Source organism: Pygocentrus nattereri, chromosome 22, assembly GCF_015220715.1.
Source record: "Pygocentrus nattereri isolate fPygNat1 chromosome 22, fPygNat1.pri, whole genome shotgun sequence".
In the NCBI taxonomy this organism is placed as follows: Eukaryota; Metazoa; Chordata; class Actinopteri; order Characiformes; family Serrasalmidae; genus Pygocentrus; species Pygocentrus nattereri.
In genome coordinates, this window is record NC_051232.1 from 1,009,762 (window position 1) to 1,036,499 (window position 26,738).

Below are 26,738 nucleotides of genomic sequence, written 5' to 3' on the forward strand. Positions count from 1 at the left end.
TAAAATGTCTATAGCTTGGCTCTGTTCCAGCTCCCAGCACATCTGAGTGTGGTATTAAGTGATCATTGCCTGGCTCAGGTATGTTAATAACTATAGCATAACTGCTAAAGTGCTGCTAATAACTTTAGCATAACATATATACGGAATAACAGCAGACCTTAAAATCAGATTCATTGGTTTGTGGAACTGTGTATTTATTGCAGTATATTTCAAATTTCTACACAGTCAGTTAACATGTTTTTCCTTGTCTGTAGAACATATCACACGTGATGACTCTATTGTACTATGCATTTTTTTTCTATATTTTTGGAAAGCTATGTGGGTGCTTTTTCATGGGCTATGCTTTGGATTGCAGAGCAAATTATTTGAATGTAGAAACATTCTGAATTTTTAACAGATTCACAAGGATAATGTAAAATGTAACCTCTAAAATATTTGTAAAAACACATTTTTAAAACATTAAGGGTTAATTACTATAAAAAGGTATTTAAAAACACTGAAATAGATTTTTACATTTTGCAACAACGCTGTATTACAAAATAGGTGCCCAAGAGTCTTCCCACATACTACCACCACATTGAAGGCATAATAAAATACATTTTCACAGATTCCATAAGCTTTTCTTTCTTTTTTTTTTTTTAATTCTATGTTTATTTGGGAAGGAAAGGCCTTACATTCCACTTTTTTTTCCCTACATATCAAAAGAAAACATAAATCCTTCCTCGTGTTTTCCCGGAAACATAAATATAAAACTTACACGGATAAAATAAATGGTAATAATAACAACAACAACAACAATAATAAACAAATAATAACAAAAAAAAAAAAAAAATCTCAGGGACAGAGGTTTTGTTTTACATACACACTATACTTTAAGCAATACATCAATAAATCTTTTATTTATCCTTGTAACGATGAATGGAAATCTGATCTTATTGGTTTGATGTACTCTATAAATCTTTTCCATATCTGGTTAAATTAGTCTCTTTGCATACTAAGAGAGAAAGATAAGCCTTCCATTACATATATTTCGTGAATTATGTCCAGCCATTCATTCACAGTGGGGGGGATAGTGTTTAACCATGTCCTCGTAATCGCTTTCTTGCCGGCTGTTAAGAGTTTTAGCATTAGTTTCTTGTCCTTTTTACTCAATGTTGTAGTCGGGATATTTACATTTACGGCATTTGGCTGACGCTCTTATCCAGAGCGACTTACAATTTGATCATTTTTACACAGGTAGGCGAAGGGTAGTGTTAGGAGTCTTGGCCAAGGACTCTTATTGGTATAGTGTAGGGTGTTTACCCAGGTGGGGATTGAACCCCAGTCTACAGCGTAGAAGGCAGAGGTGTTAACCACTACACTATCCAACCACATATTGCACAAATATACAACCTCACATTTGAATGGGAGGACACACTCAAATATTTGTTCCAGATTCCTGTGTATATCCTTCCAATATGGCATAAGAATTTTACAATCCCAGAATATATGATAGTGATTAGGGTTCCTTTGGCCACAGTGTCTCCAGCATTCTGTACCAACGTCCAAGTGTCGCTTTTGCAGGGGGACAATGAAGTACCGCATGACATTCTTCCAATTAAATTCCCTCCACATGGCAGAGCGAGTCGACCTCCACTGCAATTCGCATATCCTGTACCAATCATCTTCGCTAATAAGAAAGTTACCTTCCCTTTCCCATTTCTCCTTAACATATAGTGTATCTTCCAATTTAGCCTGCTGGAAGCTGTTGTACATTCTACAAATAATTTTATTACAAATCCCTGGATTATTTGCCAATAAAAAAACTTTTAAGATTCCGTCTGCTTTTATTTCTATTGATTTAGCAATGTTTTGATCAAAATAATGTCGAACCTGCAAATATCTGTAGAAGTCGTCTCGCTCTAAACCATGCTTTTGTTGTAATGTATTGAAGCTCATGAAGGCTCCCTTGTCCAAAAAAGTAGAATAATTTGTGAGACCTTTTTGGATCCAGAGTTGAAATCGGTAATCAGCCCCATTCGGGAAAAAATCAGTGTCATATGCACACCATCTTAAAATTCTGGATGATTTTTGTATATTATATAATCTAGCTATCTCACGCCATGATTTTAATGCAAGCTTTATCCAAGGATTACTTTCATCTATCAGTTTAATTTCCAATTTACTATCAGCAATTATAGCTGCTACTGGTACTGTCCGAACCAGTGATCTTTCAATTTCGCTCCAGCTAGATGAATACATTGGGTTATACCAACAGACTAATGGTCTTAACTGAGCTGCATAATAATAGTCTCGTAAGCAAGGAAGGTTCAAACCTGCTCTGTTCTTTCTCAACTGCAGTGTTCTAAATCTAATCCTAGGTTTTTTCCCATTCCACAAAAATCTTGATATTAACTTATCCCATTCATTAAACTGTTGGAAGGATACCTCTACTGGTAGAGTTTGAAAAAGATAAAGCGGTTTTGGCAACATATTTATTTTGATAGCCTCCACTCTTGAATGTAAGCCTAAATAAGGTATGGTATTCCATCTCTGTATATCTAACTTTATTTTGGCATTCATGGGTAAAAAATTAATCTCATATAATTTTGAGGTATCTTTAGATAAATTAACCCCTAGGTATTTGAGTGATTGTGCATCCCAATCAAAATTGTATTTATTTCTAATCTGGTCAGGTGGGTCATAATTCAACGTAATTGCTTGGGTTTTTTGAATATTAAGTTTATACCCTGAAAGTATCCCATATTTTTCAAGAGAGGTTACTAGTTGTGGCAATGACTGTGTAGGCCATAGTAAGTATATTAATAGATCATCAGCAAACAGAGCAAGCTTATGTTCTTGCGACATAATTTTTATCCCTTTGATGTCAGGGTTTTGTCTAATCCACTGACTCAGTGGTTCAATAAACAGGGCAAAACAGAGGGGGGAGGCCAGACAGACTTGTGTTGTTCCTCTTTTCAGAATAAAGGAATTTTATGCAGCCATTAATCTTAATTCTGGCAGATGGACCATCGTATAACGCTCGGAATACATCAATTATTGTTCTGTGAAAACCAAACCGCAATAAAACTTTATACAGAAAACACCACCTGACCGAGTCGAAGGCTTTTTCGGCATCCAGGCTCAGTAAGGCGGCGTCTAATTTATGTTGATTGATGTATCTAATAATATGTAATGTCCTGCTAATATTATCCTGTGTTTGTCTTTCCTTGATAAAGCCAGTCTGGTCTAAATTAATTACTCCAGGTAATATCTTTTTTTATTCTTTGTGCTAATATAGATGTAAATAATTTATAATCAACATTTAATACACTAACTGGTCTGTAATTTCCACACTCTACTCTGTCCTTCCCGTACTTTGGAATAACTGAAAATTATTGCGGTTCGCCAAGAAGGTGGAATTTCTTTTTTCCTGAATTACCCAATTAAAAACCTTCAGTAACGTTGGAGTCAACTGTTCCTTAAATGACTTATACCACTCGGCTGTAAAACCATCTATACCCGGGGACTTGTTTACTTTCAATTTTGTTATTAAGTTGGCTTGAAAACGCCAACTTACTGTTCTTTGTAATCTTCTTATTCTACGCTCAAAATTTAAACAGTTTCCCGTCCCGCAGTTTTTGAGCTAGAGCCATGAAATTTTACAGGATCGTAGGGCCTATACCCGATTAGGATGCTTGTGCTTTTCTAAGCGATGCGACGTACGGTTTCCGGAATATTAACGTTCAAAGTGGATTTTTTTTCCCATAGGGAATGAATGGGGAGGCTGTTGGCAGACTGCCAGACATGATGTCACAATGCATTGTTCTCTCACACAACACCTACAAACCACGCACGGAGCTCAATGTCTCATCAACTCCCAGCCTGATTCTCAGCAGCTCTGTTAAGGGTTAACTGCTTTTAAGGTGGAATTGCACCAAGACAGCACAGAATTTTAAGGTGGAACTAACATAGCATAACAATAAATTTAAGGTGGAACTTCAATTAACATAGCGCTATGTTTAAGGTGGAACGGCTATTAACTTGTCACTAACTTTAAGGTGAGACCTCAATTAACATGGCAAAAAAATTAAGGTGGAACTGCTATTAACAAAGCACTAAATATGGCACAGTGTTTAAGGTGGAACGTTAATTAACATAGAAACAAAATTAAGGTGGCACACAACTTAAGCTGGAACTTCTTTTAAGGTGGCACAGACTTTAAGGTGGAACTGCAGTTAACCTAGCACTAAATTTAAGGTGGCACAGAATTTAGGATGGAACTCTTTTTAAGGTAAAACAGGTTTAAAACACTCTACAGTGATCAGGTAACATCAGTTTAACCATATCTAAAGCTTTAACCTCAATTGTAATATTTAAACAGGTTTAACACTCTACAGTCATCAGGTAACATCAGTTTAACCATATCTACAGCTTTAACCTCAACTCTAATATTTAAACAGATTTAACACACACTACAGTGATCAGGTAACATCAGTTTAATGATTATCTGCAGCTTTAATCCTGAATAGTAATATTTATGCTCTATTTTTGCAAATGTTTGATTGGTCAGTCAGTAAAAAAAAAAAAAGTGTGTTTTTTTGCAAATGTAAGATGTGCACTGATGTGTCTTTTGTTTAGTAGTGTTTTCAGGAATAGTTGGAGCTAGAACTGGGTGGAGCCAGGACAAAGTGGAATCATAAACAAGTGAAGCCAGTGTTACTGCAAGCATTAAGTGTAGCCATGATGAGGTGGAGACAGGACAAAGTGGATTTAGGAAGAGGTGGTGCCAGGTTGAAGTGAAGCTAGAGCCCAGATAAAGCCAGAATGAGGTGGAATCACAAAGAGGTGGAGCCAGGGTTGGTGCCAGGATTAGGTGGAGCCCAGGTGAAGCCAGGATGAGGTGGAATCAGGAACGAGTGGAGAGAGGATGAGCCTGTATAACACACACACACACACACAGAGAGAGATGCACACATTTTTTGTTCTTCAGAAAGGAGTCAGTTGATAAACTTGACCTTTTCTATTGCTCTCCAGTATTGTTAGTCTGATTATTAATTAATTTATTCATTATATACTATTATAAATATGAATAACTGTTTAAAATGTTTAATTCATTTAATAAAAATTCTGCATAGATTTCCAATCTTACAAAACACAATAAACAAGACTGTGGTAGCTGTAATATGTGTGTAAAACACCTGCTGCAGTGGTGGTGTGTGGATTGGAAATGAACACTGGGTCCAAAAGTGTATTTTTCCCTGTTGTGGCAGTGTTTATAACTTGGGTGTAATCTTTTGAACCAAATAAATTCAAAATGGGCTTATTTGAGGTAGCCAGCTGGTCTTCATTAAAGTCACCACACACAACAACTGGTTTGTAGTCCATGATGTTCAACGAAGTCAAAAGTGCCGCAAGATTTGGCAGAAAATCTGAAAGTCTGTAGTTTGGTGGTCTGTAGACAACTGCAATCAGAGCCTGTTTCGGGGCTTCTACTTTTAACACCAAAAACTCCAGGCCAGTTACATTCTGTATATACTGCACTGGATGAGCTTGAATGTCATTTTTCACATAAATAGCAATTCCTCCACCACTTCTGTTTGACAAGTGTGTGTAGTTTGTGTAGGATGTGTGTCTGTTACGCTTATACAATTTGTAGTCATTCAACTGAAGACAGTCAGGAACAGCAGAACCAGTATCAGTCTCAGTAAGACACAGAACATCTGATAGGAGGAGCTCATGATGGTGTTTGATATCTTTAATGTGACTCTGTAGGCATTCTTTGTTGTGATGTACTATCTTCAGAGTTGAGCTCAGATTTGGGTCTCTATGTGGAGAAGTGGCTGGATGACATGCAGGTCAGCTTTTGGCATATTTTCCAATGCAGCGCTGATTTCAGGGTCACAAAAAATCTTCTCATCATAGTCAATGACATGTAGTCCACTCAGTGATGTAGTTCAGCTTAATGCAACATAAGCCATACCCGGTTCAAATACCTTCTTCAGTGATACAACAGCACAGTGTGTGGTCATTCCCTGCACTTTGTGAGCAGTGCATGCAAAGGCTAACTTTAAAGGAAACTGCCTCTGAACTGTTCCCTTTTTTCCTCAGACTTTCCTCCTCTCTCTCAATGTAAACAATATTATCCGATCCTCCACGTACTTTGTTGTGGTGTTTCTGTCCTGGATCTGTGTTATCCAGCTCAAGACCAATAATCTGTGCCACAGGAACACTGTCACAGGTCTGTGTGATTATTTTAGCCACGGTACCAAAACATCCATTGACCAGTCCATCCTGCACATCAATATTTCAGGTAAGCATCACTCGTGCACCAACTGCAACCTGCAGTGTGTCAATAAGATCACCTTTCTCTCCTTTAAAAGGTGCTCCTTGCTTCTGCATCTGGCCTGATCGGGGGTCTTTTTTATAATCGTCTGCATCTATATTAGTGATGTCTGAAAATCATGACGTTATGGCTGCTGAGTTATAACCATCCACTTCTTTATTGGTAGCAAATATGTGTAATGCATCAGAGGGGCAGTCTTCAGGTGATTTAATGACCTGTTTGAGCATACTACTGTCAGCATCAGACAATGGCTCATGTTTCTGTTTCACTCTCAGTCTGTTCAGCAGCTCAGCAAAGGCAAGATCATCCTTCTGACGCATGATGTCTCTCGGTGTGATCATCTTAAAATGATCTCTCCAAAAGTCCAGCACATGATGCTCATACACACACAGCGGCTTGGCTTTTCCTAGTGGTGGTAATTGATGGAAGTCACCAACAGCCATAATGGAGACAAAGGGCTTATCGTTGCCTTTAATCTGCTGCAGTCTCCAGTTCACATATGCAAATAACGGCTTCGACACCATGGAAATCTCATCTACATTTGTACATCTGTACATTAGAAAAGTTTGCCCTCATCTCATCCAGAATGTTTCCCAGTCCTTGATATGGAGGCTTCAGGCTTCTTGGGAGTTTCAGAAGTGCATGGAGCGTCTTGCCATTAATGTTCAACAGATCCCAGACAGGCTGAAGCTTTGGTTTTGTGTGCGTCACAGTTTCTTCTTTTTCTCCACCTTCATCATCTGAGTCAGTGTCTGGGGGTGGTCCGAGTCGTGTAATGATTGTTTTTGCCATAGGTGGTTTAGGAAATCCAAACCTGCCGTGTTTATTGTTCTTTTTGCATGATTTTGAGTGGTTTCTGCTGTGTGTTTGTACTTCTGACACGATTCTGTGTAGTTCAGTGTCTGTGTTTGGGTCTGGCAGTTTGCACGAGATGTATCTGTCTATAAAATCACAAACATCTTGATCCATATCATTTTCAAATTCTGGAGCATCTTTTACCCAGAATAAACAGTGAATGTGTGGAGAGCCTTGTTGTTGAAATTCTACACGAAATAGTCAATCACTTCACTGATGGGTTGTGCAGGAGACTGAATGAGGCTCATGAGAGCTTCTACATGTTTCTCAAACATGCGCATGGCTGTGACTGGATTACTGCGCAGAATCTTACATTTCTCTGACCAGTCCGAGGCTGAGAAGTCCACAGTTTCACCTTGCTGTGCTTTTATGGCTGTGATTACATTGGGCCATCTCATCTCTGCAGCACTGAATGTACAGAAGAAGGTGGGAGTTCCCAGCTGTCTGAGCATGGCTAACAGATCTCTTAGGGTTTTTTCCCCCAGTAAGCAGGTGTTCCTCTCAGGGGCTGCATGAATCTGGTTCCCTCATTATTTCTCACCAGTTTATCTAACTCTTGTTTTTCCTGTAACAGTGCAATGTTGATTCTGCGTCCATCACGGGTCATGGATTTGGCTTTTCTCAGCTGAATGGACATGCTTGAAGATGCTAAATGCATTTCAGTCACAAACTGTGCAAAGAAAATGTAGTTTGTGTCCCTTGCAAAGCGATTATCAGCAGAAAACAGCCTGGCATTGAAGCATCTGCTGGGTGAGAGAGCTGTGTGTCTGTGAGGTTCATCAAATGTGTTTTCACCTGTAGGAAACTGGACAGGAAAGGCCATTGCTTCCAGTTTAGGCACTTTAAATATGTTTACTGGATTATTCCTCTCAGCAGGGGCAATGCAAAAAACTCCATCATTATATGACAACAAATGCTGACCGAGGTCTGGTGGTTGAAGACGTGTCTAAGGAGAGTCCTGCCTGCTGTTGTGTACTTTCACTCTCAGGGTTCTGCTGTGGTGTGTCCTCCCTGCCAGTGTTTTCAGCGTCCACTGGAGCATCATCATCATCAACATCATTGTCATTTATAGGGTGATCAAATAATTCATCTGGCTCCATGTTGTTTATCACAATATCTCTGTACTCAGAATGCACTACTTTTAGTTTTAGTAGAGCAGAAAGAACTTTCTGCATAGATATTGTCTGGAACTGATAATGGCTTGTGTAGCACAGTCGTCTTTTCAATTTCACTGTGAGCAGCTGTGATTCGCTCCTTGGTCTGGGTAAAACATTAACAGTGGTTTCAACATCTGAAGGAACCGACACAACAGCACCTTTAATGGCTCTCTGCTGACCTTTGGGAAGACTGATGACCTTTGCGAAACACACATATTTGGCTATGTCTTTCCAGTATATTTAAATTGCAGAGCTCTGGTGGAATCGATGCATGCTGGAGTTTGTTGGTGGAGGTGATGGAAGGCATCCTTCCCTTTAATAAATTATCATGGCAGCTGTGGCAGATCCACTCACTTTTCCTTTCCTCTGTTACACAGTCATCAGGACAGTTAGGCGAACAGGTGTGAACATATTGCCCTGTCAAGCAAGCTGAAACCATCACTGGATTCCTTTGGTAGTGTGTACGATCACACAGACGGACCTGATCAGAAAACAATGCTCTGTGACACACCGCAAATATAACTCGGACCAGCTTTCGTTATCTCTTTAAAGTGGACCAGTGCCTTCAGCACATTGGGATTCAGGGTTTCATTGTTCTCCTGTGGTGTTTGTGTTTGCATTGTTGTGTTTCTCTGCTGCTGGAAATGATACAGCCTGTATTTCCTCTGTATATGTTGTGCGCAGCGTATCTTGTGTAGGATTTTAAGTCTAGATGTTCTGTTTTTTGACCAAAGCAAGCAGCGCTCTCTGTGACTGGCCCTAAACTGCAAATCGGTCTGATGTAGCCTTTTAAATTTCTGTTTCTTTTGTTCACGAAAATTCACATAATTTCTGTACCGTTTTGTAAAATACTGCTTCTGCCTTTGCCTAAAAGCATCGTCTATTTTGTAGCTATTGGTGATGTACCGTCTCTGTTTCTCTCTGAAATCTGGATTATTTTTGTAGCTATTGGTAATGTACTATCTCTGTTTCTCTCTGAAATCTGGATTATTTTTGTAGCTATTGGTAATGTACTGTCTCTGTTTCTCTCTGAACTCTGGATTATTTTTGTAACTACTGGTGATGTACCGTCTCTGCTTCTCTCTGAACTCTGGATTATTTTTGTACTGGTGATGTACTGTTTTTGCTTTATTCTATATGTTGTGTTAGTCATGTAATTCACTCTTAGTGACTTTTGTTTCGCAAGTCTGTAATTTACATTTTCAGTATAATTTACTCGACTGCGTTGTTTCATCTTTTCTCTGAATTTAAGATCACTCGCATATCTGTTCTTCTGGTTTATCCCTGTCTTTTTCTCCTCTCTCTGGATGGATTGCTCTTTTTTCTTAGCGTGTTTTTGTCAAAGGTCAGCAGGTCACAAACAAACCTCCCTTCATTCAGCAGCGCGCGCTTGACCCGAGTATACAGCGTATACAAAAGGATAGGACAGGACAGAACAGGATAGAGGATAGAGAGAGAGAGGGAGATGTTCGGTTCCTTCAGCACCTGTGAAAACACAAAAAAAAAAAAAAGCCAAGTTACATTTATGCAGGGCTCTTCTAACAAAGTAACATCTTTCAAACATTTACCGCCCATGTTTAATTAAAATGGCCATGAAATGTACAGAAACTGACATAAGTAATCAGTAATATAAAGGCTACTGGACCATGCAGGGGGCAGATTCAGAGGCAACCAATTTGTTTGGGGAATGAAAACATTTGTGAAGGAAAGCGATATCATTAACTTTTTTTTTTTTTTTTTTATAAAATAAACCATGGCCCCTTTGTAGAAAACCACTGGTTTGGGGGACATTATATTTACATAAATAAATTTTTTGTTATTTGGGGCTGATCAATGTTTCACATCTTTACAATGTTCAGCTACTTTTGATAATCAGTTGTGGCGGTCGACTAAAACAATAATTTGAGTTTGAATAATTTAAGTCTAAACAAATGAAGGCTGTAGGTGCCATATCAGTATCCAAGCCCTGTTAGTACTGTACTGTATATCAAAGACCAATGGACTGCAGGACCATCCCAGTACCTGGTTACCAACTCACCAAGGAAGCTGACCAGCTGTACAGGTTGTAGCCTGCAGATAGCCTGTAACAGCAAAACAACAAAAGAAATGCACACAGTCAACAACAGACACAAATAAATACATAATCACAGAAAAATAATGCCCTGAAAAACATGTACAAAGAAAATACTTTGACACGTCCAGATGGTAAAGTGTTAAACGACTCACCTTAAGAATGGTAAAAATTACTTTTCAGATTAGGTCTTGAAAAACTCTGATGATAATGTTTTAGCACTGCACTACTATAATTAAAGAGGAATTCCAGTTATTTGTTAAAATGCCTTTATAAGTGCATTAGGACATTCAGAGTGGTTTGATCATGCAGAAATAATAATAATAATAATAAAGAACTGCTCTTTAAGTTTGTTTTTACTGAACTTAAAATGCTGTGAAAAAATAATGTAGCCTGGGCAAAAGTTCCAGCACATTTAATATTGTATCTTTCATTTTTTCCCCTGAAATGTTCAACTAGAATATATTAATTCTTTCCAGGAAAACATATATTGATCAGAGGTGCCCAAACATTTGCAAACAACTGTACAAGCAAACTAAAGTCTTATAAATAAGTGAAGCAAGTAGGTGCCATATTAGTACTGCACTGTGCATAATAAACTAATAGAGTATAAGGCAATCTTAGTAACTGGAAGCTCACCAAGTAAGCTGGTCAGCTTAGATGAATGCCCTGTGCCCTCTCAGGCAACTATGAAGGCACCTGTAATAGCCAGAAAAACAACAACAAAAAAAAGACATCAGTCTACAACAATGCTCACAAAAGACATTCAAGTTTGTTTTAGTACTGCACTATTAGACGTAAAGGAGAATTCCTCTGATTTTTCAAAATTTCTATAGTTATGTCACCAAGACATTAACAGTCCTCCAGAATGGTTTGATGTCAAATGCCCCACACACACTCACCCTCACACAAGCCTGTGACTTTGTCAACAATTTCACTGCACAGTAGTCTAAGCTGTCGCTATAGAATATACTTATCTAATAACCTTTTCTGAAAATAAAAAATAGTTTTGCAGTAAAACCTATGACACGTATTAATATACTTACATGCAATAATAACAATTGTCTGTGCAATAACTCAGAAGGACACTAACTTAATTTCAATAATTGTAACTGCTTTATACCTGATGTTTCATATTACTATCACAATCACTGCCATTTACATACTGTAAATTTCTCTATATTGTCTTAAATTATTAGTAAAGTGTTTATTTTTTACATAAGTGGCTGCAACTGTAACAACTGCAATTTCCCCCTGGGATCAATAAAGGAATCTGAATCTGAATAATGTAGCAAATTTGAAAAATCAGTGCAATTCCCCTTCAAGAAAAATTTTCCCAACTTACAGAGAGCAGCGAGGCTTGTGAAGAAGAATGCTTGTAAAAACAAAGCTTCATGAATAGGGAGATGGAAAAAAAAAAACATACAAAAATGGTGTAAAGTTAAACAAAGCTGGCTTTCTAGCAACTCATTCACCTCTACTGGATTGATGGCATTAAAAGATATGTAACATTCCACATACGTAACACAGTAGCATGCATGCACACACACAGAAAAGGAGAACACTTACACAGGGCAGCACTGTCTGTGATGAAGGTCTGTAAAGGTAAATACACAGAAATACACAATTAAGGATAAACAGTACATCTAATAAGCAGAGAAATATGTATGTTGCTGCACAGGAACAACTGATGACTGTTTATCACCAACATATGATGAAAACGGAAAACTTTGAGAGTTTTCAGCTTTGAATTGAGAGAATCAAGTTTAATCTCCATAATCAAATCATATGATACAAGCATTACTGTAAAATGGAAGAATGTAGTTTTGATTCTACACAAATCAGTAACTTCGGTATGCATTGCCGTTGGTGATGTGTCTAGAAAAGGATTTTTTGGTTTTTGAGCTGTTCACTGTTGAAATGCACATTGTAGTGTGGTATGTGTGGTAGACTTGCCTAGTACCTCAATGAATCATCTGATAGAAATTTGAAACACTTACTGTGAACGAAGATCTCCTATGAAAACAGAAGCCACAGAAACAGAACGAAGACAATTAATCATAAAAGCTTATGTAACATTCTGTCCAAAACAAACTAAGCTTGCTTTCTAAAACACTGGAGCACTCCCTCTTGATAAAGCTTATTAAAACATCACACATGCATAACATGATGACTTGCTTTTGTCTATACATGTGGAGATGCTTGTGTTTTGTGATTAAAGAGCAACTTTGTTAGACTAACAAGCAAAAAATATTCACAACTTACACAGAATAGCAATGTGTGATTTAAAGACATCCTGTAAAGAAAAACACAGAAATAAAAAACAATTAAAAAAATACAGAACAGTATGGTGTACAAAATAAACTTACATGTCACTGCGTGCAAATTATTGTAAATGAAGAACAATTTGACTTGAGCATCAGAACTAAAACTAAAAGTAAATAGTATCATAGCTCTCTGACAAACATAAGCAGACAACAAAAACAAAAACAGTACATCTAATGACTTGTCTAAGACCATGCGTTTTTAATCCTGCTCATGGAGACAATAAATATTCCTTCAATATAGATTTCATTTTCATGGAGCCCTTCATGAGCTGGACCAGGCACATTGGTACATGTTTGAGGTGTAAACAGAATCATTCAGAGTGGTTTGGTGCAAGATCCATTCTAGACAAACATCCCGAGTCTGAACTGCTAGCAATCATGGTGACAGGAACCAGAAGCAGAATAAATGCAGGGTGTTGTGAGGTAAAACAGTCCCCAAACAAAATGTATTATTTCAGATTTACCACTATTTTACCATCATCAACATTCTGTGTAAACTCAGAAGGCACATGTAGGTTTACTGTCATTTACAAAATGTAAAATAGCTGTAAAATTACTGTATTTGCATTGTACTCATCCCAACTTCTGTTTCCTGTCACCACCACTGTAAAGAAATCTGAGTTAGAATCTTGGCACAATTTACCAAAAACGTTTTACCTCAAACTATTTTAAATTACTCTGTTTACATAACAGTAACTAAATTATGCAGAGATTTTGAGAGACCGATGCAATTCCCCTTTATGTAACTCACTGCCATAACTACCTATATGATGTACATACCAGTTTCAAGAAAATTAATAAAAATGGTAATATTTACTACATAAGTCCTAACATTATTAACTGACTAAGAAGCCTGGGGCTAAGGACACACTAACAGGGTGATTTGTCCAAGACAACATGTCTTACTTACACAGGTTAAGCAGTCAATGACAAAATCTGTTAAATACATAGAAACACAAGCAGAACAACAAATAAAAGACACATACAATATTTAATCTCACATTTTGTGCTAATATAATGATCAGTCCTGCTGCTGGTGCATATAACTCACCATAATTAGCGGGGCTTTAGAGCCTGAAGGAGCCTGAACTTAACTAAGGTTAGCTAGTGTGTGGGGTAAAGTGAGGGCTGTTATATTCACCAGCAGCAGGACTGTTCACTACATTAGCCCTCACATCGACTTAGCTAAGGTTAGGTAGTGTGTGGGGTAAAGTGAGGGCTGTTATATTCACCAGCAGTGGGACTGCTCACTACATTAGCCCTCACATCGACTTAGCTAAGGTTAGATAGTGTGTGGGGTAAAGTGAGGGCTGTTATATTCACCAGCAGCAGGACTGTTCACTACATTAGCCCTCACATTAACTTAGCTAAGGTTAGCTATTGTGTGAGGTAAAGTGAGGGCTGTTATATTCACCAGCAGTGGGACTGCTCACTACATTAGCCCTCACATCGACTTAGCTAAGGTTAGATAGTGTGTGGGGTAAAGTGAGGGCTGTTATATTCACCAGCAGCAGGACTGTTCACTACATTAGCCCTCACATTAACTTTGCTAAGGTTAGGTAGTGTGTGAGGTAAAGTGAGGGCTGTTATATTCACCAGCAGCAGGACTGTTCACTACATTAGCCCTCACATTAACTTAGCTAAGGTTATCTAGTGTGTGAGGTAAAGTGAGGGCTAATGTATGCTAATGTTAGATAACGTTATAATGTGTACAGGCTACAATAAATTTGGTTACAAAGCAAAACAAGACAAACTAAAGCTCTCAGTGTAGCTTTAAACTTTAACAAGTTGGTCGCTTCGTGCAGCTTCTGTAGAAAAACCGGCAGAAACTACAGTCGGCAGTTAGTCGGCGAGCTAACGCTAGCTAGCAGCCTCTCGGTTAGCCTGTTAGCTTAGCAGCTAGCTAACGAAGTTAAGCAGTTTTATAACGAACTGCACCACTAGCAAAGCTACAAATGATATCAAAATAGACCGAATTATGTCCCAGACACCACCTGAAATGACTTCTGTTCGTGTGTTCAGTAAAATGTAGTTTAAAGCCGTCATTTATCACAGCGACTCGGTCCTAACTTACCTCAGAACGCAGAGGCGCAGTGACGGCTCCCGCCTCGCGAGCGACGAATCCTTTTCATGAACTGATTCTTTTCAGTGAATCAGTCGAACCGATTCACACGTTCATCTGAATCAAACTTTTATCAGCTTCACAGTTCTGTCTGTGGAATCGGTTCAGAATCGGATCCTGCTCCAACATACATGTTTTAATTCAAATTAATAGCTCACCTCAGTGACAGTAACATTGACAACAATACCTTAGAAGCACAAAATACTTCAGCCTCCAAACTATTAAATGGTGATTAAGGGGGGAAAATATGGATATAGATGAATATGATCATTCTTTATAAATAGCAATACATTCTGTCTGCTGAATAACGTTATATGTTTTAAATGAAAAATAATTTAACAAAATGCCTAAAATGGAGCTAATAGATAATAATATAGATAATAATATATAATTTGTGTCGATTGTGAAATATTTGTCAGTGTTACTTGTTAGCAAGCTACGTTTTGGGCAATAAATGCTATAAGCAAGATTTTTCTAATATTGTATTTTTAATTAATATAAACTAGGGATGTGGTGGCTAATGTAACCTGGTGTAAAGACTCGTATTACCAAACTATTATGTGCTTCAAGCTAATAGTGTATTCACAGGTTTCATGTGACGTCATATGTTTTTAAGCCGCCCTACCAGATTGGTTTGTCCTGCGGTTTCAACGTTACCATAGTGATGTAAGGGGGTACCATCCACCTATGATGTGATTTAACGTTGGAATGAAGAGATGGTCACTGATCACAGTCGATCAATTAAGTCAGTTAAGTCCAAACTCACTGCTTGTAACTCAGTATGCACAAAACACCAGTTGTGTTATAACAGCGGAGCCGGTTTATGAAAACAGCCTCTTCCAGCTGCTTTCTTCTTTTTTCCATATTACGTCAGACGAAACACGGCGCAGCTTTATACTGCCGTCTGCTGGGGGACATTTAACAATGTTAAAATTCAAATTTAGTATTGCCCTTAAATCAGTTTACATATTAGAAAAATAATTACACATTAGAAAATAATGTTTTTGTCTAAAAATTTACCTTAAGTCTCATTCGTTGGTATTGATTTATATTAGGAGGATTTCTCCATATAGAAACCTTGTGTGCAGCACAGGTGTTTAAGGTGTTCCTTCCAGCCCAATATAGCTCCCATCCAGCAGTGCATATCAGAGTGCTTACCTACTCAGCATATATATATATATATATATATATATATATATATATATATTTTATGTCTGTAAATGGCTATGATGAGAGTGCAGAAGGTGATACGACTGTAAACTACTTGGTCTATCCCTGCTAAAAAAATGAAATCTGGAAAAACTCCAGCATGTACTGAGACTTTAAAGCAAACTGGCTTAACTCCATTAGAGGTGACTAGCTTGCTATCAACAGCTTTAGTTCCCATTAGAAAACCATCAGATGCGTCTAGAGTCGGCCACAGGTTACCTATTTAAAATGTTATCTATTAAGCCATTACGGTTCTTCACAATTTCATACAGACCTATCAGAAAAACACGAAATACCATAGCTGAATATTATAAAACGAGCAGGAACAAACAGAAACATCTGATGGTTTTGATGATTTTATAAGGTAAGATAAAACTAGAAACTATGCATTTTTATTAAAAGGTGTCAAACACATTTAAAGAGAGAATACGGAAGTTTAATAAATAAAAAAACATGAACAAAACGAAACAAAACAATCACATTTCGTTAAAAAGAGCACTTTCCAGGGCGCACACTACCCCTCCTTCTACTTCAACCGAAACTTTGGCTGGCACAGCTTCGGCCACCACATCGATATCCCCACTCCACAAAGTAGCAGGAACCGTCAACTCTTCCATTTCCGCAGTCAAGAAGAGCGTTTCATTTGTTTCCGCTTCTCTCGAAACTCCTAAAACCTCCACTTCCAAAAACGCTTTCGCGATCTCCATCTTCTGCGAAAAGCACAAGGCATACAATGAGGGTAAGCTATAACCATAAGAGCCATCTGTTCTGATCTTAGTGTAAAGCAATCATTTTCAACTATTACAGTAATTGTTAGTTGGAATACGCTGTGAACGGTTTAGTGTTTTAGCCGCTGTTAAATAAAGAAACTTATCAGTGTGACATGTGTGAAGGGGGTGGAGTTAATTAATACTGTAAAACTACTTCTAATAATGATTTAAACAGCAGCATTTATGCACATGACTGTTTAGACATCATTTTCAGGGATTTGCTGTATAAGTCATACAAAAGATTAAAATATAAAATATTTCAGTGTTAAATTTCATTAAAGGGGCTTTAATTCTATCCATCATTAAATAAATGTTACTGAAAACCTACAACTTACCTTCACCTCAGTGTAGGATGTGGAATTCAGCTTCCCACATCTCTGAACCCTCAAATGAGTTATGGCCCTTTGTTCCCCCAGCGCAATATTGGTAAGAGCCGCCTCTCGCCACAAAGCAGCTTCAACTTGTGACCGACCACACTGTAGTGTCACATACTGGACTGGTCCGTATTTTGAAGACACATGATGCTCAACTAAGGTATAGAAACAACTGAGAATCAGAATGATGGTGAGGAAGCCATTTAAGAAGCATGAAGACCCAAATAGAAGACGAGAAGGATGTTCTAGACAAACACTATCCATATTGTCGCCAATAGGGATTAGAAACCATTTGATGTCACTTAATTATAGAATTACGTACAAAGAGATTACTCCGGGGGAAAAAAGGAGAAACTACCGCCCCATATCACTCACTCTGATGACGTGCCCCTCCAAGTTGTCATCCAAGTGTCCAATGTTGTCACAAAGCAGCTTTACAGAAGTTTGAAAATATAGTTATAACATATCCCCAGTGAGCGAGCCAGAGGCGACGGTGGCAAGGAAAAACTCCCTCAGACTGCAGGAAGAAACGTTGGGAGGAACCAAGACTAATAAGGGGAGACCCATCCTCCTCTGGTTGAATAGTATTTACAATTTAATAAGCTAAATACCAATTAAAAGCTAAGAGGATCTCTATTTGAAGACTGGATGTTAAACCTTTAGAAACTGCACTGGTAGAGACTGTCTCTGACTGATGTAGCCTCTGAGTCTTAATGAAAAGTCGGAGTGAGCTGAAAAGGTCCTATCCTATCTCAGTGCTGGTATATCTGGATGGCACAGTGATGTAATTGAGGGTGTTGCAATTGGCACAAATGAACAGGACAGCAGGTTGGTGATGGTGAGGAGGAGGCCCTGATGGTCAGTCTTCAGCAGGGTGGAAGGGCAGTCATTATCTCAGGAAGAGTAAAGAGACAAAATTAGTTCTAGTCAGGAGTTTGACTGTAATGAATATGATTTCCCCCAGAATATGGCTGGTGATTCTGGCAGATCTAACTATAACAGCATAAACTAAAGGGAGAGAACCAGAGGTAACAGATATGAGAGAACCCTGAGACACTGGGATCCCCCCACTCCACCGTCAACAAACCTGTGTGATCACATGAAGTGGGTAGTCAACAGCACCACCGTCTCAGTTTAACATAAGCCTCTATGCCCATGAATCCCTGGATCTCCTGCCTTTATCTAAAGGGGAAGGCTAGTTATCAAAAGCTAAACTAAACAAATATGGTTTCAGTCTATACTTAAAGGTTGAGACTGTGTCAGAGTCCCGAACATTAACTGGGAGATTATTCCACAATATGGGGGCTTTATAAGAAACCCCCCCATTGAAGTCTTCTGAATTTTAACACAGTCTACAGCCACCAGACTACATCGGTTTAACCTTTATCTACAGCTTTAAACCTTTATAGTTATATTTAAACAGTTTTAACACAGTCTACAGCCACCAGACTACATCGGTTTAACCTTTATCTACAGCTTTAAACCTTTATAGTTATATTTAAACAGCTTTAACACAGTCTACAGCCACCAGACTACATCGGTTTAACCTTTATCTACAGCTTTAAACCTTTATAGTAATATTTAAACAGTTTTACACAGTCTACGGCCAACAGACTACATCGGTTTAACCATTATTTGCAGTGGAACTTAAAATAACATTGCACTAAATTTAAGGTGGCACAGTGTTTAAGGTGGAACCTTTTTAAGGAGGCACAGAATTTAAGGGGGAACGTTAATTAACATAACAATAAAATTAAGATGGCACAAAACTTAAGGCGGAACTGCAAATAACCTAGCACTAAATTTAAGGTGGCACAGAATTTAGGATGAAACTCTCTTTAAGCTAGCACCAAATTTAAAGTGGAACTAAAATTAGCTCTAAAATTGACACCTTAGCACCTAGCAACAAATTACCATCGATCACGTATTACAACTTTGTCGCAACATTTTAACAACCATCAACCGTTTTCAACCATTTTAACAACTATCAAGTTTTCAACCATTTTAACAGTTTAACAACTATCAACCGGTTTCAACCATTTTAACATTTTAACAACCATCAACCGGTTTCAACCATGTTAACATTTTAACAACTATCAACCGGTTTCAACCATTTTAACATTTTAACAACCATCAACCGGTTTCAACCATTTTAACATTTCAACAACTATCAACCAGTTTCAACCTTTTTAACATTTAAACAACTATCAACAGTTTTCAACCATTTTAACATTTTTGCAACTATCAACCGTTTTCAACCATTTTAACATTTTAACAACTATCAAATTTTCAACCATTTTAACATTTTAACAACTATCAAGTTTTCAACCATTTTAACAGTTTAACAACTATCAACCGGTTTCAACCTTTTTAACATTTTAACAACTATCAACAGTTTTCAACCAATTTCACGTTTTAACTAAATTAACAGGCTTTTTCAAGCCAACTTGAAGTTCGTTCACGAACTTTCCCCTTCTAGTTGCTAAATACAATTCCTCCTTTGTTATGTCTGCTGTCAAATTTTGGTTTTGTTCCTCTGTAACAGAAGGTAAATTTATTGAGGCTAGAAAAAATTCAATCTGCAGTTCATTATTAATTTGTGGTTGAGAGTATAATTTCTCATAATATCTTTTAAAACACTGCTGAATCCTCTCAAGCTTACACTCTAGCTTTCCTGAATCAGGATCTCTTATCTTAGAGATATTATTGTTAGCTTGTTGTTTTCTCAGTCTATAAGATAGCAATTTCAGAGATTTTCCTCCAACCTCATAGTATTGTCGCTTTAAGAATAACATTTTTTTTGTATTTCTTCAGTGTATATAGTCTCAATCTCATTTTTTATCCTATTTATTTCTTCTTTCACCCTGATATCATCACTAGCAATATATTTGTTCTGTAGCTGTTTCAATTTGATTTCTAAATCTTGTAGCCTCTGCTGTTTGGACTTCTTTAAATAGGAAGTGATAGCAATAATCTTGCCCCTCAGCACAGCCTTGAGAGCATCCCAAAGCATAGGCTGTGTCACTTCACCATTATCATTTAATTCTAAATACGTGTTTATTTCTTTTTTTAACTGCTCTTTAATCCGAGGGTTATTCAATATATTCGAATTCAGCCGCCAAGTCGTAGATCTAACTCTCTTATTCATATATAGGGACAAATAAACAGGACTATGATCTGAAATATCCATTGATCCTATGGAACATTTTTCCACTCTATACAGATCTTTACTATACATAAAAAAAAATAATCTAATCTAGAATAAGAGTCGTGAGGAGAGGAATAATATGTATAGTCCCTGCCTGATGGATTTTGCTCCCTCCAGATATCTATGATCCCCATTTCCTCCATTAACAGAACCATCTTTTTATTAATTAGGTTTAATTCTGGGTACACCCATGAGCAATCTAGTCTACGATTCAGACGTATATTCATGTCCCCACCACATACCAAAACCCCCTCTGCCTTTGTAACCATTAAATCAAATACCTCTATAAAAAATCCAGGCACTGCCCAGCGGGAAATACACATTCAGGACACTCATCAATGTCCCTTCTATTTTCCTGGTAACCATCACAAACCTGCCCTCTTTATCTCTAACTTCAGATATGTGTTCGTAATTCAACGTTTTTTCTGTAGTAGTATTGCCACACCCGTTCTATGTCCCGCCCTGTAACGCGAGGAAAATACCTGCGTAAAACCCTCTCTTGCTAATTTGGCGTGCTCTGTATTGTTGAGATGTGTCTCTTGTAAAAGTGCGATTTGTATGTTCTCTTTCTTTAGTTTAGACAAAATCTTTCCTCTCTTAATCGGCGTGAGTACTCCATAAACATTCAATGAAATTATTCTTATAGTTTCCATTGGATTTTTTGTTGAATGAATAATTCTCTCCCTGCTTTCAACTACCAAAACAAGCACATAAACATAAGATGATTCACTAACAATGTAAAAAATGCAAACATGTAAAACAAACTCAGAACAACAAACTTGAGTGACTTCCATCACTAAGGTCACGTCTACGACCTTGTCTGAGCCGAAAGGTGGCTCTAAAGGAGAACCCCTCTCTCGACAACGATAGAGAGGGCCCTTAACTATGGCATCGCATGAAAGTTCCATCCAAACCGTTAACACCTGAATCATATGTGAAATACAGTCTACTAGGCTAAATTAGGAGTTCACTGTTCATATTTTGATTATATAGGCAGAACGTGGGGGACCCACTGCCCACCATATATTTTTCGTTAATCAGTATACGATTAGAATCAGGGCACAATTTTACCAGTGCTGTTTCTTCACATGATTCTTTTCTATGATTTCACCACGTTGTTTGGAGGCCGGTCTCGTCTGAAGGGCTGTAGTTTCTCCTTGTAGTTTGCTTTACGCCTGTTGAGCAATGCATGTTCTCTTGGACCGCCCACTCTGTGCCAGGTAAGCTGTTGAAGCTGTTGCATCAACGTCGCCGGTGGCTTGATAACTCCTACGGGGAGTCCTCTCTTTGACATGTCTTCTGTTGCCTCCTCTGTTATCTCATACGTCTTGAATCCATCCTCGTATTTCACTCGTAGTTGGGCCGGGTATAACGTTTGAAATCGAATTCCTCTCTCTTTCAGGACTTTTCGAACTTCTGCGTATGCTTTTCGATTTTCAAACACCCGCGGTGCATAGTCATTGTCCAGATTGATTTGTTTACCCTCCCAAGTGAAACCTTTTTTTTGCCATGCTAGACGGAGGACAGTTTCCTTCGTTCTGTAGCTGAGGAACTTTACCAGGATGGATCTTGGCTGAGCTCCAGCAGGGGGCTGCGTGCCGAGGGAGCGGTGAGCCCACTCAACGTGGAGAGGTTCCTCGCTCGGAATGTCGAGATTTTCTCGCAAAGTTTTCTCCACAAAGGAGATCATACACGCGGAATCACTCTCTGCCCCCTCGGGTAACCCGTAGATTCTGATGTTTTCGCGTCTAGAACGACTCTCTTGATCTGTAATTTTAGCCTCCAGTTGCGCTAGTAGCTTTAGCATTTCAGCTAAAATGTCGTCCGTGTTTTGGATTCTCTCCTCCGCTTTCTCGATTCTATTTTCCGCCTCCGCAAGTCTGTTATCAGTTTTCATAATCTCGTCTTTGATATCTTCAAGGTGTTTTTTATTGTCCTGACAGAAGTCTCTCAGTTCTCGAAGAATTAGGCCCAAATCGGCCGTGTCCTGGGATTTTGCGCCACCCTCGCCAGACACTCTGTTCACCCTCGTCATAAAAACCGGCTTGTTGCAGAGATTTCTTACTCCTAAACCTAGTGTCCATCTTTGCCCCTCTTTCCCATCTGTTTACATTGCTTTAATGGTAAAATCAAAGTTTTCAGGAGCTATAAACTTGTAATGATTCGGACGAGCTTCTCCTATGCCGCCATATCTCTAGGGTGTTACAACCGGAAATATTCATAAGCTTTTCTAATGCAACAGAAACATTTAAAGGGGAAATTTTAAAAATTTTTTTTAAAAACTTAACATAATTCTGTCAATGCAATGTGAACAAAGTCATTTAGTGGTTGAATTTGTTCTGAAATTTATGACTAGTCTGAACTAATGTATGTAATGTTTGTATGTTTATGAAATAATATACAACAATATATATTAAAACCTAAATCGTCAGACATCTTGGGATGTTATTATAGCCAAGATATCTTGATATCCATGTCTATAGACATGTCTCAAAGACATGTTTTCATTTCTTAAACATGCCTCAAGATGTCATAAGATGTTTTCATAATGTGTCTTTAGATATGTCTTCTTAAGACATCCCAAGACATGATAATGGCTGGGTATGTTGTAACGTGATGCTTTTTTTGTTTTCTGATGGTGTTCTAATGTTTTCCTGATGGTCTTTTGATAGGGTTGTAATGGTTATCTAATGGATTTCTGACCATTGTCTAATGATTTTCTCATGTGGATCTGATGGTTTTATGATGGTTTCTTAGGGATTTCTTTTGGTATTCTAAGGATTTTCTGATGGTGTGCTAATGGTGTTCTAGTGACAATGTGTGGTGTTTTCTAGTGGTTTTGTTAAGGTCTTCTGATGGCATTCTTATGGTTTTCTAATAGCTTTCTGATGCTTTTTGAAATGTGTGGTGATAATGGTGTTCTAATGATTTTTTCTGATGCCCCAAAGGTGTTCTGGTGGTTTTCTGATGGTGTTCTCTTTGTGGTGTAATTGCGTTGTGATGGAATTCTGATTGTGTTCCAATGGTATTATGATTTTCTCAGAAAGAGACTGAGCAGGAATCAGAACACACCATTTCAGCTCTGTCAATGGAATGCTAATGGATTTGTAATGGAATTCTAATGGTGCTGATGGTGTTCTAATGGTTTTCTGATAAGGAAAATGGATAGTAAGTAACTAATTTTCCAGTTCATTGATTTTTCTTCTTTTTTTCATTCAGATTTCATTTCACAGAAACTCAGCCAAGTGTCTCCAAGTGTTACAATTGTGAATACAGTAACAAAATAGATGCATCATGTTGTTTAGACTGAGTATCTCCAGATACCTGTGTAATTTCTTCAGTCCAGCAGACAGCAGAATCTGTCCTCAGTCCTCAGTCTTGAAGGTAACTGTTATGCAGGTCTAGCTAATTACTGGCCATTTCCAAAACTGACCTTAGTGCACTTGTGGGTCTTTAAATGTTTGAAACTCTGTCCACACTCTGAACAGTGATGCGGCTTCTCTCCTGTGTGGATGCGCTGGTGCTTTTTGAGAGCACTCTGTACAGTAAAACTCTTCCCACACTCTGAGCAGTGATATGGCTTCTCTCCTGTGTGGATGCGCTGGTGTATTTTGAGATGACTCTGTACAGTAAAACTTTTCCCACACTCTAAGCAATGATACGGTTTCTCTCCTGTGTGAGTGCGCTGGTGTATTTTGAGTTTACTCTGTTCAGCAAAACTCTTCCCACACTCTGAGCAGTGATACGGTTTCTCTCCTGTGTGAGTGCGCTGGTGTATTTTGAGTTTACTCTGTTCAGTAAAACTCTGTCCACACTCTGAGCAGTAATATGGTTTCTCTCCTGTGTGGATGCGCTGGTGCTTTTTGAGAGTACTCTGTTCAGTAAAACTCTTCCCACACTCTGAGCAGTGATACGGCTTCTCTCCTGTGTGGATGCGCTGGTGTATTTTGAGAGCACTCTGTACAGTAAAACTCTTCCCACACTCTGAGCAGTAATACGGCTTCTCTCCTGTGTGGATGCGCTGGTGCTTTTTGAGAGTACTCTGTACAGTAAAACTCTTCCCACACTCTGAGCAGCAATACGGTTTCTCTCCTGTGTGGATTCGCTGGTGCTTCCTGAGAGAACTCTGTACAGTAAAACTCTGTCCACACTCTGAGCAGTAATACGGCTTCTCTCCTGTGTGGATGCGCTGGTGTGTTTTGAGAGAACTCTGCGCAGTAAAACTCTGTCCACACTCTGAGCAGTGATACGGCTTCTCTCCTGTGTGGATGCGCTGGTGTGTTTTGATATGACTCTGCGCAGTAAAACTCTTCCCACACTCTGAGCAGTGATACGGCTTTTCTCCTGTGTGGATGCGCTGGTGTGTTTTGAGAGCACTTTGTTCAGTAAAACTCTTCCCACACTCTGAGCAGTAATATGGTTTCTCTCCTGTGTGAAGTCGCTGGTGTGTTTTGAGAGCACTCTGTACAGTAAAACTCTTCCCACACTCTGAGCAGTGATACGGCTTCTCTCCTGTGTGGATGCGCTGGTGTGTTTTGAGATGACTCTGTACAGTAAAACTCTGTCCACACTCTGAGCAGTAATACGGCTTCTCTCCTGTGTGGATGCGCTGGTGTGTTTTGAGATTACTCTGCTGAGTAAAACTCTTCCCACACTCTGAGCAGTAATAGGGCTTCTCTCCTCTGTGGATGCGCTGGTGTATTCTGAGAGAACTCTGTTCAGTAAAACTCTTCCCACACTCTGAGCAGTGATATGGCTTCTCTCCTGTGTGGATGCGCTGGTGTGTTTTGAGAGCACTCTTTACAGTAAAACTCTTCCCACACTCTGAGCAGTAATACGGCTTCTCTCCTGTGTGAGTGCGCTGGTGTGTTTTGAGAGCACTCTGCTGAGTAAAACTCTGTCCACACTCAGAGCAGTAATATGGCTTCTCTCCTGTGTGGATGCGCTGGTGCTTTTTGAGAGCACTCTTTTCAGTAAAACTCTTCCCACACTCTGAGCAGTAATACGGCTTCTCTCCTGTGTGGATGCGCTGGTGTGTTTTGAGAGAACTCTGCTGAGTAAAACTCTTCCCACACTCTGAGCAGTGATACGGTTTCTCTCCTGTGTGGATGCGCTGGTGTTTTTTAAGATTACTCTGTTTGGTAAAACTCTTTCCACACTCTGAGCAGTAGTGAGTTTTCTCTTTGTTGTGTTTCTCTGCTTGTCTGCGAGATGTGTTCATGTGAAGGGTACTAGATGATTTCCCCTGAGTCCCGGAACATCTTCTGGATGCCATATTATAATCACATATATCACCAGTTTCAGCAGCTTAACTTTTGTTTTGGTGGAATTTCCTGCATTGTTTACAGAAACACATGTAAGCTGAGTAGGAAAGAGCAGGAGAAGACCATACTGGGCATCTTTAATTTCTGTAAAAAAAAAAAAAAAAAAAAAAAAACATAAGCTCAATCTGCAATGAAACAAAGCTAATCTAAAACAAACCAAGAATTCCATCAACTGGCAGAAAGTGTAAAGAAAGAATTAACATGCATCAGATGAGGAAAAGCCAATAACCTAATTACTTAATTTCCTTAACTACACATAAACCACTGATGTCATGTTGCTATACCAATAGTAATACTACCAATAACGTGGCTAAATTGACTGGGAATATTCAAAAACAAACAACAAAGTAATCCCAAACATAATGTTTCATCCTACATATATGTTTCATTGAATGTAACTGGATCCTCTGCTTTACAAATTTAAAGAGCCGACATAAAAGATTTGCTACATGTATTATTTTTTGGGGGTAAATTCTCTGAGGTTATTTGTCGTACAGTGGTATGCAAAAGTTTGGGCAGTTTAAAAAGTTTTTATGTTTTTCATGATTTGCCTTTATAAATCATTGGTTGTTCGGATCAGCAATTTCAGTTAAATATATCATATAGCAGATGAACACACTGATATTTGAGAAGTGAAATGCAGTTTATAGGATTTACAGAAAGTGTGCAATAACCGTTAGTGATAACTCTCTGGCAGACTTTGTGAAGGAGCTCCGCTACTAAAACTGTTGGAACTTCAACTTTACTGCATGTAGTCTGTTTTCTTGATCCTTGTGACCAGATCCAACGAACACATGACTGCTGTCAAGTGAGGGACAGTCGCACGCTCTCTACATAAGGCACACAGCTACCGGTGGCCAACTAACCAACTTGAAGGTAAACTGGATCAAAATACTTTAACATACTAACATTAAGACGTGACCATGAGGCACATATTAAAGCACTAATTATTTCTGCTTATTATACCAACACACACCTGTGTCACAGTAGCCACGT

At 38.5% G+C, this 26,738-nt stretch overlaps 2 protein-coding genes across 3 annotated transcripts in view; both read right to left on the reverse strand.

Moving 5' to 3' along the window:
• The window catches only part of LOC108415229, a 192,180-nt gene that overhangs the window by 62,845 nt on the left and 102,597 nt on the right, over window positions 1-26,738 (reverse strand). The window contains 1 exon segment of the mRNA XM_037532876.1: window positions 23,887-25,576. Within this exon segment, the coding sequence (XP_037388773.1) occupies window positions 23,887-25,576 (1,690 nt within the window).
• Window positions 16,568-22,614, reverse strand: LOC119262033. Of its 2 annotated transcripts, none has more exons than XR_005129364.1 (3): window positions 17,586-17,716; window positions 17,172-17,365; window positions 16,568-16,776 (listed from the first exon to the last, which is right to left on the reverse strand). XR_005129364.1 is itself a non-coding variant. In XM_037532873.1 (3 exons), exon 1 carries the CDS (start codon window positions 22,451-22,453, stop codon window positions 21,518-21,520), a length of 936 nt encoding a protein of 311 aa, XP_037388770.1. In that variant the 5' UTR covers window positions 22,454-22,614; the 3' UTR covers window positions 16,568-16,776; window positions 17,172-17,365; window positions 21,490-21,517. The 2 variants fall into 2 exon arrangements, 1 of the variants encoding a protein (XP_037388770.1); XM_037532873.1 differs by lacking the exon at window positions 17,586-17,716 and adding an exon at window positions 21,490-22,614.

Excerpts from the sequence above, each read along its gene's own strand:
- LOC119262033 (XM_037532873.1), bottom strand. The coding sequence starts at position 22,453 with ATGACGAGGGTGAACAGAGTGTCTGGCGAGGGTGGCGCAAAATCCCAG.